General features: G+C 39.6%; 2 protein-coding genes across 2 annotated transcripts in view; both read left to right on the top strand.

The window, feature by feature from the left end:
• MTPN (myotrophin) overlaps positions 1–12,213 on the top strand; it is a 79,444-nt gene extending 67,231 nt beyond the window's left edge. Inside the window, exon 4 of the mRNA XM_006041171.4 lies at positions 8,992–12,213. Coding sequence (XP_006041233.1) covers positions 8,992–9,078 — 87 coding nt within the window. The 3' untranslated portion in view covers positions 9,079–12,213. The remainder of the gene's footprint in view (positions 1–8,991) is intronic.
• LUZP6 (leucine zipper protein 6) lies at positions 10,927–12,213 on the top strand. The gene is given in 3 exon segments (XM_006041172.2): positions 10,927–10,959; positions 11,528–11,659; positions 11,661–12,213. Coding segments are annotated over 3 exon segments (240 nt in total). The 3' UTR covers positions 11,736–12,213.
• Positions 12,214–12,513: the final 300 nt, after the last annotated feature.

Genomic DNA, 12,513 nt, shown 5'->3' with positions numbered 1-12,513 from the left:
TTTGTAAATGAATGAATAGGACTGAGGAAGAACTCAGCTGTGGATCTCCCGATTCTATCATTTGAGAGGGGTGCACAGGGTTTTGATACTGGAACAGTAGAAACAAAACTAATCATAGTAGTCTGCCAGGTGCCACAGTGAGCAGTGTTTACCCAGAAGTAATTTTTAATTAAATTTAATTGGAGGCTAATTACTGTACAATACTGTGGTGACTTTTGCCATACATTGATGTGAATCAGCCACAGGTGTACATGTATCCCCCATGTCAAACCCACCCCTCTCCGCATCCCATCCCTCTGGGTTGTCCCAGTGCCCTGGCTTTGAGTGCCCTGTTTCCTGCATTAAGCTTGGACTGGTCATCTGTTTCACATATGGTAATATACATGTTTCAGTGCTGTTCTTGCAAATCATCCCATCCTCGCCTTCTCCCACAGAGTCCAAAAGTCTGTTCTTTATATCTGTGTCTCTTTTGCTGTCTCACATGTAGGGTTGCCGTTACTATCTTTCTAAATTGCATATGTGTGTTAATATACTGTATTGGTGTTTTTCTTTTCTGACTTAACTCTGTGTAATAGGCCCCAGTTTCATCCACCTCATTGGAACTGATTCAGATGCATTCTTTTTAATAGCTGAGTAATATTCCATTGTGTATATGTACTGCAACTTTCTTATTCATTCGTCTGCCAGTGGGCATCTAGGTTGCTTCCATGTCCTAGCTATTGTAAACAGAGCTGCGATGAACGTTAGGGTACATGTGTCTCTTTAAATTCTGGTGTCCTCAGTGTGTATGCCCAGGAGTGGGATTGCTGGGTCATATGGCAGTTCTATTTCCAGTTTTTTAAGGAATCTCCACACTCTTCTCCATAATGGCTGTACTAGTTTGCATTCCCACCAACAGTGTAAGAGGGTTCCCTTTTCTCCACACCCTCTCCAGCATTTATTGTTTGTAGACTTTTTGATGGCAGCCATTCTGACCAGCGTGAGATGGTACCTCATTGTGGTTTTGATTTGCATTTCTCTGATAATGAGTGATGTTGAGCATCTTTTCATGTATTTGTTAGCCATCTGTATGTCTTCTTTGGAGAAATGTCTATTTAGTTCTTTGGCCCATTTTTTGATTGGATCATTTATTTTTCTGGTATCGAGCTGCATGAGCTGCTTGTATATTTTTGAGATAATTCTTTGCTTTCAGTTTTTCGCCATTGAGGATAATGTTTGCTGTGGGTTTATCATATATGGCTTTTATTATGTTGAGGTATTTTCCTTCTGTGCCTGCTTTCTGGAGAATTTTTATCATAAATCAGTGTTGAATTTTGTCAAAGGCTTTCTCTGCATCTGTTGAGATAATCATATGGTTTTTATCTTTCAGTTTGTTAATGTGGTGTATCACATTGATTGATTTGCAAATATTGAATCCTTGCATCCCTGGAATAAAGCCCACTTGGTCATGGTGTATGATCTTTTTAATATGTTGTTGGATTCTGTTTGCTAGAATGTTGTTGAGGATTTTTGCATCTATGTTCTTCAGTGATACTGGCCTGTAGTTTTCTTTTTTCGTGTGGCATCTTTGTCTACCCAGAAGTAATTTAAGCATTGTTTTTATATTTTAACTGTAAAAATCTATCAGCATTCAGGACCAGATAGCTTTACTGGTGAGTTCTACCAAACATTTAGAGAAGAGTTAATATCAGTCCTTCTCAAACTCTTCCCAAAAACATCAGTACAGATGGGACCACTTCCAGTCTCATTTTACAAGGCCAGCATTTCCTCATCCAAAACCAGACAAGGATGCCACAAGAAAATTGCAGGCCAGTATCCCTGATGAACATAGATACAAAAATCCTCAACAAAATGTCAGCAAACCAAACTCAGCAATACATTAAAAGGTTCATACTCCATGATCAGATTATTCCAGGGACACAAGGATGATTCAGAATCTGCAAATCAATCATTGTGATATAATGCAATAACAAGGATAAAAATCATATAATTATTTCAGTAGATGCAGAAAAAGCATGGACATAATTTAACATTCATTCATAATGAAAACACTCAATAAACCGGATGGAGAGGGAATATACCACAGCATAACAAAGGCTGTATTATGACCACAACCTGTATATCATACTCAACTGCAAAATACAAAGCTTTTCCTTTAAGATAATGAACTAGATGAGGATGCCCACTCACACCACTTATTTAACATAGTACTGGAAGTCCCTAGCCAGAGTGGTTAGAGAAGAAAATAAATAAAAGGTATCCAATTTGAAATGGAAGAAGTAAAATGTTCTCTATTTGCCAATGACACAACATATATTATAGAAAACCCTAAAGACTCCACTAAAATAACTGTTAGAACTATTCACCTAATTCAGTGAAGTATCAGGATACAAAGCCAATATCCAAAAATCTGTTGTGTTTCTATATACTAATTACAAATTATAAGAGAATTTAAGTTCCACTTAAAATAATTGCATCAAAAAGAATGAAATACCTAGGAGTAAATTTAACCAAGAAGGCAGAAGACTCATTCATATGCTGAAAACGACATTGGTGAAATACATTGAAGAAGACACAAATAAATCGAAAAATACTTTGTGCTCATGCATTGGCAGAATTAATATTGTTAAAATGTCCATACTGCCCAAAGAAGCTTTAATGCTGTTCCTATCAGAATTCCAATGGCAATTTTTATAGATTAAACAGTGCTAAAATTTGTATGGAACCACAGCAGATCCTGAATACTCAAAGCAATCTTGAGAAAAAAGAACAAAGCTAGTGGTGTCACACTTCCTGATTTCAAACTGTATTACAAATATGTAGGAAGCAAAATTGCTTCCCAGGTGGCCCAGTGGTAATAAATCTCCCTGCTGATGCAGGAGACACAGGAGATGTGAGTTCAATCCTTGAGTTGCGAAGAGTAGGAAATGGCAACCCACTCCAGTATTCTTGCCTGGGAAATTTCATGGACAGAGGAGCCTGGTGGGCTATGTCCATGGTGTCACAAAGAGTCAGACATGACTGAGCATACATGCACAAGAAGCAAAACAGCACAGTATTGACATAAAACCAGGTACATAGTGGAACAGAAAATAGAGAACCCCAGAATAAACCCATGTGTGTGTGTGTGTGTATATATACACATGAAATTAAAAGACGCTTGCTCCTTGGAAGAAAAGTTGTGACCAACCTAGACAGCATATTACAAAGCAGAGACATTACTTTGCCAACAAAGATCCATCTAGTCAAAGCTATGGTTTTTCCAGTAGTCATATGTGGATGTGAGAGTTGGACTGTAAAGAAAGCTGAGCACCGAAGAATTGATACTTTTGAATGTGGTGTTGGAGAAGACTTTTGAGAGTCCCTTGGACTGCACAGAGGTCCAACCAGTCCATCCTAAAGGAAATCAGTCCTGAATATTCATTGGAAGGACTGATGCTCAAGCTGAAGCTCCAATGCTTTGGCCACTTGATGCAAAGAACCGACTCATTGGAAAAGACCCTGATGCTGGGAAAGATTGAGGGCAGGAGGAGATGGGGACGACAGAGGATGAGATGATTGGATGGCATCACGGACTCAGTGGACATGAGTTTGAGTAAACTCTGGGAGTTGGTGATGGACAGGGAAGCCTGGTGTGCTGCAGTCCAGGGGGTCACAAAGAGTCGGACACGACTGAACAACTGAACTGATGATACACACACAGTCAACGAATTTACCGTTAAGCAGCTAAGAGTATACAATAGGGAAAGGACAGTGTGGTCAATTAATGATATTGAAAAGTGGACAGGTATATGCAAAAGAATGAAACTGGACCACTGTCTTACACCACACACAAAAATTGACTCCAAATGGATTAAAGACTTTAAAATAAGACCTGAAACCATGGAACTTCGAGGGGAAAAAAACGGATGATAAGCTCCTTGCCATTCATTTTGATGGTAAGTTTTTTAATTTGGCACCAAAAACGAAACCATCAACAAGATGAAAGGGCAACCTATAGAATGGGAGAGAATTATTTGCAAATCATATATATGATAAGTGGTTAATACCCAAAACAAAATATTCACATAACAGGAAAAAAACTCAGTTTAAAAAAATCTTATTTTAAAATGGATAGAGGATCTGAATAGACATTTTTTACAAAAGATATTCAGATGGCCAGCAGGTACGTTAAAAGGTTCCTCAACATTAGTAATCATCAGGGAAATAAAAATCAAATCCACAATGAATTGTCACCTCATGCCTATTAGAATGGCTGTTATCACGGATATAAGAAACAGTAAAAGTGTTGGCAGAGATGTGGAAAAAAGGGAACTCTTGTGCACTATTGGCTGGAGAAGGCAATGGCACCCCACTCCAGTACTCTTGCTTGGAAAATCCCATGGATGGAGGAGCCTGGTGGGCTGCAGTCCATGGGGTCGCAAAGAGTCAGACACGACTGAGCGACTTCACTTTCACTTTTCCCTTTCATGCATTGGAGAAGGCAATGGCAACCCACTCCAGTGTTCCTGCCTGGAGAATCCCAGGGACAGGGGAGCCTGGTGGGCTGCCGTCTCTGGGGTCGCACAGAGTCGGACACAACTGAAGCGACTCAGCAGCAGCAGCAGTGCACTATTGGCAGGGTGTAAGTTGGTACAGCCTCTGTGGAAAACAGTATGGAGGGGCCTCAGGAATTAAAAATAGGACTACCATATGATCCAGCAGTTCTACTTCTGGTGGTTTATCTGAAGGAAACAGAAATCCTAACTCAAAAAGATATCTGTACCTTGTGTTCACTGCAGCATTATTTACTGTGACCAAGACTTGAAAATAACCTGTGTGAATAAAGAAAATGTGATATATGTGTGTGTGTATATATACACATACACACTGCAATGGAATATTATTCAGCTATTTAAAAAAAGGAAATCCTGCCATTTGTAACAACAGAGAGGCCTTGAGGGCATTGTGCTAAGTGAGATATATTGGAGAAAGACAAATACTGTATTATCTCATTCATATGAATCTCAAAACTCATTTGGGGGCAAGGAATGGGTGAAGGTAGAGAAAGTATCTTACAAAGCAGAGATACTGTCAGAATTGATGGAACAAGAAGCACAGGTTTAAATAAATGCATCACACATTTACAGAGAAACAAAACTGCTATTTTTAAGTATAAGAAATCGGGAGGATCTGAGGTAGAAGGTGTTAGTGTGCTAGAGCTGCATCTGTGTGGTGGGGAATCAGAAGGTAATATCTAAAGTTAATAACTCTAGTGGCATGAGTGTATTAGTTAGAGCCATGAAACGATCCTTAGAACTAATAACAATTGATTGAAAATGGTTTCCTCGAGGAAGGGATGAGGCCAGATATTTCTTAAGTTCTCCAATCAGCTACCAAAAAATCATTTTCTTTTAATATCTTTTTCCACATTGACAGAACTGCTTTATCATTTTTAGAAGAACTGGTTTGAGTTCATTAAATTTATCCCTAACATTTATTTTTGATGCTATCATAAATGGAATTGTTTTCTTGGTTTTATTTTTAAATTTTGGATATTAAGCCTTTTAATAATACGAAATGTCCCTCTTTGTCTCTGGTAATACTTCTTTATCTTAAAGTTTTTTGTGTGTGGTGTAAGAGTCACTCTGTTTCTCTTATGGTTACTCATTTATTTTTAAAAGCGGTACATGCACATACATATTTAGGACATAAAGAGTAGATAGAAACACTAGAATGTTAATGTTAGTTGTATCTGGCTTATAGAATAATGAGTATTATGGGGGCTTTTTTGGTGTGTCTTCTGAGTTCTGTGATTAGTTTGTGTTATGATTAGGGAAAAAGAGATGGCTTATATAAAATTTTAGATACTTTTATCAGCTAGATTTTGGGGGTTGCAAATAGCAGAATTTGACTCTCACAAGTAGAAGATAATTGGACTAATCATAGAATCAGTTGGCAAGTGAAGTACTGGGCTGAGAAGAGGCCAGAACTATGCCAGCTGTGAGACTTTAGATAGGAGAGACTTCTCTGCTGCCTTTTCTGGGTGACGCCACAGCGCGCTCTGACTTCTTGTTCCCTTTCTTTTGCTCTCTTCAGTCAAGATTCAAAATCCAGAAGTGAGTGTCCTTCTCTGATGGTTGGCAAGAAAAGTACCTGGCACCTTAAGTTACAGTTTGAGGAGTCCACACAATAGGGACAAATGATTCCCTAGGATGAAATTAGGATGCTGTTATCAAAAGAAGGGAAGTGAACTCTGGCAGCTAAAAAGCAACAGATGTTCACTGTGATATTTGACTTTTTGTTTATGCAGAATTACAGTTTACAATGCTAGTCATAAAAACAGTTACCAATAAGAATAATTGTTTTGTTAAAAATAGAACCACCATATGATCCACTTCTGGCCTTATAAGCCAGACGAAACTATAATTCTAAAAAAGATACATGCACCCCTCTGTTCACTATTTACAGTAGCCCAAGACATGGAAACAGCCGAAATGTCCACAACAGATGAATAAAGATGTGGTACATATTTTACGGTGGAATACTTCTCAGTCATAAAAAGGAATGAAAGTATGCCATTTGCAGCAACATGGATGGGCCTAAAGATTGTCATACTAAGTGAAGTAAATCAAAAAGAGAAAGACAAATACCATATGATATCACTTATATGTAGGATCTAAAATATGACACAGATGAACCTGTCTATGAAACAGAAACAGGGACACAGAATAGACTGGTGGTTGCAAAGGGATAGTGATGTGGAAGAGGGATGGATTGGGAGTTTGGGATTAGCAGATGCAAACTGGCATATATAGAATGGTGAACAATACGGTCCTACGTAAACCATAATGGAAAAGAATATGAAAAAAATGTATACACGTATAGCTGAGTCACTTTACTGTGCAACAGTAATTACACAACAGTGTCTTTCAGCTAGACTGCGGTAAAAAAAATTTTAAAGAATTTGTTTTGAATACAACTGACCCAATTATTGTCACTTAACCTGTGTTGGCGTGCTCGCCACTGAAGTTCTCACTTGCAGATTTCTCTGTCACTTGACTGTAAGTTCCGTGTGTCTCATAGTGCAGTTAAAATCACTTAGAAAATGAGAAAGCAAACCTTTATATTCGTAATGGGGAGGACTTTGTGATAATTTAACACTTGCTAGAATTTCTGTCATCTCCTTCCTGGCTCACCTAAATCAGCTTGTACTTACTCATTAAGACCCAGCTCAAGCATTACCTCATCCAGAAAGACTCTTGCACCCTCCTACCTCATCCCATTCTGGTTTATGGGCCACTCACCACTGTGCATAGTGCTCTTTTTGTTCTCATCCCATTGTATCATATTTGTTCATTTGTTTGTCTCTCACACGAGCCAGACTGGCAGAGTGTATCTTGTTTTTCCTTTGATTCTCCAGCCCCTACGCCTGGGAAGTCCCATCGAGAGAGGAGTCTGATTGGCTACCATCCCTGAGGTCATAAGAGTCGGACACGACTTAGTGACTGAATCACCACCAGCCCCCTTACACAGTGTCTATACATCAGTCAGTCAGTAAATATTTGTTGAATGATTGAATGGGTTTCCCAGAGAAAGGGGGCAGGGCATTCCCTATGGAACCCAGCAATGTAAAGGTATGGAATGGCTTAGGAATGGTGAGACACTCTAGAGGATTAGCACATTGAACGATGAGTGGGAGGAGAGACTGGTGAATTTGACTGACTTTGGTCTCTACATGACCATGTACTCCAAGTTTAGACAGTTCTATAGGCCTCAGGAAGAGGAGAGACTTGGCAATGGAGGAGGACAGGACACTAGAGGTTATTTGGTGAATACATCCTGGTTGGGCTGGAGCTCTCAGAGCCCTCAGATGATGGAGTGTTGCTGGCACTGGGAGTTAGAGAGTTCAGACACAGTTTGGGAGCAAATTCACCTCCCATGCACCAGGTACTTGTTTAAATACCAGGGACACAGTAGTGGATAATATGAATAAGATTTCTACTTCCCATTGAGTTTTTATTCTAAAAAGGGAAGATGGATAAGAACAACAGACACCAACCAAAGCATATGTACACATTCTCAAAACTGAAGTGCCATGTTGGAAGTAAAATGTTCAGAACAGCACTCTCCTCCTGAAGCACAAGGGAGCAAACTGGAGGGAATCTCTCTGGAGTATAGCAGGGACCCTCCTTTCCTGGCTTACATTCCAGTCATTTACTGCTCAGTTTTTGGAAGTATAATGACCAGTATCATACATGTTCTTCAGGAATTTATCTAAAAGATTTGTAAGTTCTAGATTTTAAAAATGTGTGTAATATTTATACACTCTCCAAAAAATGTTGCAAAGAAGAAGGTGTTGTCACAGTAATGCTTTTTTTAGCAAAAGTGTTCTCTCCCCACCCTCCTCACTATATACTACACACAGGGATCTTCCTGTTGAAAACTTAATTGGTTAGGTATTATAAATAATACTTAACCAGAAGGCAATGGCACCCCACTCCGGTACTGTTGCCCGGAAAATCCCATGGATGGAGGAGCCTGGTAGGCTGCAGTCCATGGGGTCGCTAGGTAGTCGGACATGACTGAGTGACTTCACTTTCACTTTCAACTTTCATGCGTTGGAGAAGGAAATGGGAACCCATTCCAGTGTTCTTGCCTGGAGAATCCCATGGACGGAGAAGCCCGGTAGGCTGCAGTCCATGGGGTCGCACAGAGTCGGACACGACTGAAGTGACTTGGTAGTAGTAGTAGTAATTATAAATAAAAACCAGTCATAGCCTATGTTATTGGCAAGGTGTGTTTGTAGTTTGTATATTTCTAGTGCCTGAAAAATAATCTGATATTTTTACAGCTTAAATCTGTATCCTTGACAACTGTTTGGGGCTTTTCCTTCAGTGGAACAGATTCCAGGAGCAAAGAAGTTTTGCATGTGCCAAGTAATCTAGCCTTTCATTCTCTTCTCTTGGTTGTAGGCTTGTTTAATGATAAAGGCTCTTTCCTCTGTTCCAGGGTGCCGATAAGACTGTGAAAGGTCCCGATGGACTGACTGCCTTTGAAGCCACTGACAACCAGGCAATCAAAGCCCTTCTTCAGTGATGGACGGATGGGCTAACAGCTCTGGAAGAATGACTCTCCTGTGGCCTCACACTGCTGCCTGTCTGTCTGTTACTCTCTATCTGCCAGCTTCTTCAGCTAAAATACTTTTAGAGGGGTGAGGGGAGAGAGAAATTCATAACAAATCAGACTACCAGGAACAAAAAAAAACAATGTTTGGGAGGAGAGGGAAAAAACAAGATCAGGCTTTTACTAGGATTCCTGATCAGGTCAGCCTCTTTTCCATTTCCAGTTTAAAAGAAACAACTGATACCCATGGGAGAGCAAAGACAAAACATACCGTTAATATTTGACCTTTTCAGCTCCCTAGCTAATTTATTAGATTGTGTTGAGGGTCTGATTATACCAAGGCCAGCTATATATTTGGTAGCCCTGTCTGTGTGAGCAGTAGTGGCTGCTGTGACGAAACTTAGGGTGCTGAGACAAGCAATTAGCTCCAGCCTTCTGCCTTAAGATGCACCCTAGCGGGGATTTCCCAGCGTAGTTAGGAGCGCTGCCTGAGGTTGGTGACCAAATCTCCCCTGGTGACTTCCAGCTTTACATGCGAGCTCGGTTAAGGCGAGGGGGCGCACACTCCTCCGCTGCTGGACGGCTGGACTTTGGGTTTCCTCTCCCCCTTCACATGGATTTCATGTCTCTTTAGGTAAAACTTACTAGTTTTATTTATAAAATCGCAAATTTTGGAAGTCTAAAGGAGAAATCATTCCAGTCTGCATTTTTTTTTTCCCTCCTCTAGATTCAGACATAGAACATTGAAACACTTTCCAACTCCTGCTGGTAGTAAAAGGGGATTTAAAAATAGAATCATAGCCATAAGCCTGTTAGATACAGAGAGAACAGTTGTCTTAGTACCTATGGATTTTCTTCATTTGCTGTTTGAATAGATTGGCCTCAGTTCTGTTTGTTTGAAGAATCAAGGAACATTCTTTTGGAATGCCTCTCTCAGACCCACCTTGGATGCTGATTACTTACTGCACCAAAGCTCTCACTGGGGTGAGATTTACTGTTCGGACCAGTTTAACCCCATCTCTTAAAAATACCCGTGTCACCAGGTTTCCCAGAGCTGTTGATAGGCTTCTGCTGAATGTATGCCAGCCCACCTGCCTAATATATTTTTGTTTCTTTTCTCTTTTATGCAGTGCATAAAATGGGACACCTTCAAATTATATTCTGTATTTTTAAAAATACAGTGCCCTAAAACGGTGTTCTGACCTGCAGAAAATAGTTAGACACATTTTCTAATGTTTATTTCTTGAGCAGTACAGCTGATTAAAACATACATATACCCTTAAATTTGCTGTCCTGCATATAAAATAAGATTCATTTGACTTGCCATGCATATATGCTTACTAAAAATACTAGCATTTTTCCTTAGCCATGTCATGCAATAATTGAATGTACCTCAAATTTTTAAAAGTGGGGGGAGGGTGGGTTAGGGACTTGTATTCAGATTGTGGTTAATAAAGAATTAATGACAATTTTTTAAGGCCATGTAGCATCTTACAACAGGGTTAAACTAGTACCAAGAACAGTCAGCCTGGCCAATAACAAATCTTACCAGTTGCTGATTGGTTGGTTGATGTGTGGGTTTGTTTGTGTGTATTTTTCCCTGGTGAACCCTTTTTTTATCCTGTGTCTTTTTCACTTAAAACTAGCCTAACCCTGGAATTTTCCTGCGTCCAAGAAAACAATCACAGAATACTGGTTTAAATACTTTGATACCTGTGGCTAATTCTGCTGTCTTGATGCAGGCTATTAGAGTTGGATTAGAAGTCAGTAATTAGTGCTTTATGCCATCACTGAACTGAAACACAGTGATCCTCGCTGAAGATGGAGGGCACTCTGTCAGCGTGTACTGTCAGCGTACAAGGTGTTCTGATAGCTTTGTTTTCGCTTCTTGGCATACTGCTGTTTAAAAGGCTCGACTTTTCCTCTCTACACAGTTTTCACCTTTACTTTCCGAGTGTTTTCTGTAGCAGGCTACTGTAGAGAGTGTGCTGTTCTATCATTCCAAAACCTGGTCTGCTTCCTCCAGTCACCTGGTCCAGAGACCATGTGATTCTTTGTACAGTTTATCCTGGTGTTCCCTGTAATGCAGTAGAGGCTACTTTGCCTTCCCTCTTCTTTCTCAGCCATTTTGTAAACCCCGTAATTATGAAGCGGTTGCTTGAGAAAATAACAGATAAACATAGAATAGACTGACCAAGATGGTTTAGAGGTTTTTTTTTTTTTTAACTAGGTTATTTATAATGTATTTCTGAACCACTTGGCAGAGAAATTTACAACACTTAATGTTCATATTTTGAGTAAAGAAAGCTAAAACCTTGTCTGCTTTTTTGGTACTACATGCATTAGTAAAAGGTTAAGTAAGTTTTGTTCTCCACTGCAGTAATATTTAACATCTCAGACAAAAATCTTGCATGTTCTGTAGTTTTGTATTAAGTCAGTCTTTTCATATGCACTATTTCAAGTGAAAACAGGTGGTTTGCCTGTCTACATTAGTATCCTAACAGGTTCCCCCTGGCAGCTTCAGACTGGCGTCTGTAGACTTAGAGTTCAGCTAACGGCACCGGAATCGACCCAGTAGTTCTCTGCACAGTTCACCTTCTAAACCCAGTGGGTGGGGCCTGAAGAAGTAGGTGGATGCCATGGGTGGAAGCTGCCAGCAAGCAGACCCTTCATTCATTGATTTCCTTCCCCCAAATAATGGATTTCAAATCTGTATGTACCTATTTGATTTTTTTCCCCTAAAACTTCAACTAAGCTGCTGTTTTCTTCCATGCAATATTGTATACTCAATTGTGTATAGAAGAAGCTGGTGCGAGTGCCCTCCTACATAAGCAATTGCAGTGTTTGCATGCAAAATTTTAAAAAATTTAAATTGTCCTGATTCTATTTTGTAAATGGAGAAACAATCATATCTTTCTAAGGAGTAATGGAGGAAGACTAGTGCTTTGTGCATTTTGATATATTTGAGTTCATTTTTTCCACAGTGTAATACATTTGACACAGTTGGGGTTCTCATTATCCTAGTTCATGTACATCAGAATGCTAAATAATACTGTGTTTAAGTTTTGTGTTGCAAGAACAAATGGAATAAACTTGAATTGTGCTACAGCCAGCGTGTCAGGGTTTTTCATTTTTCTCTTCCCTTGGTTACTTTGGGTTATTATCACCTTCCTCCTCTGGTCTTCTTTATAACTGTATTGGTACTTTGCCTTAAACTTTAATCTGAATTTCCCCCCATTTATTCCACTACTAGGAAAGATTTAATTGAAATAAACTGTACTACTCATCTCATTGAGAGGTTCTGCTCATCTGTGTCAGTTTCCCAGTACACACTGTTGGTAATAAATGAGGAGGAGTTTCTATGAGCAGGCTGTAACTGGGAAACTTCGAAGCGTCAGGATCTTAATA

This window comes from Bubalus bubalis, chromosome 8 (genome assembly GCF_019923935.1).
Source record: "Bubalus bubalis isolate 160015118507 breed Murrah chromosome 8, NDDB_SH_1, whole genome shotgun sequence".
Taxonomy (NCBI): domain Eukaryota; kingdom Metazoa; phylum Chordata; class Mammalia; order Artiodactyla; family Bovidae; genus Bubalus; species Bubalus bubalis.
Note: the sequence above shows the minus strand (reverse complement) of the source record. Positions and strands in the feature narration are given on the sequence as shown.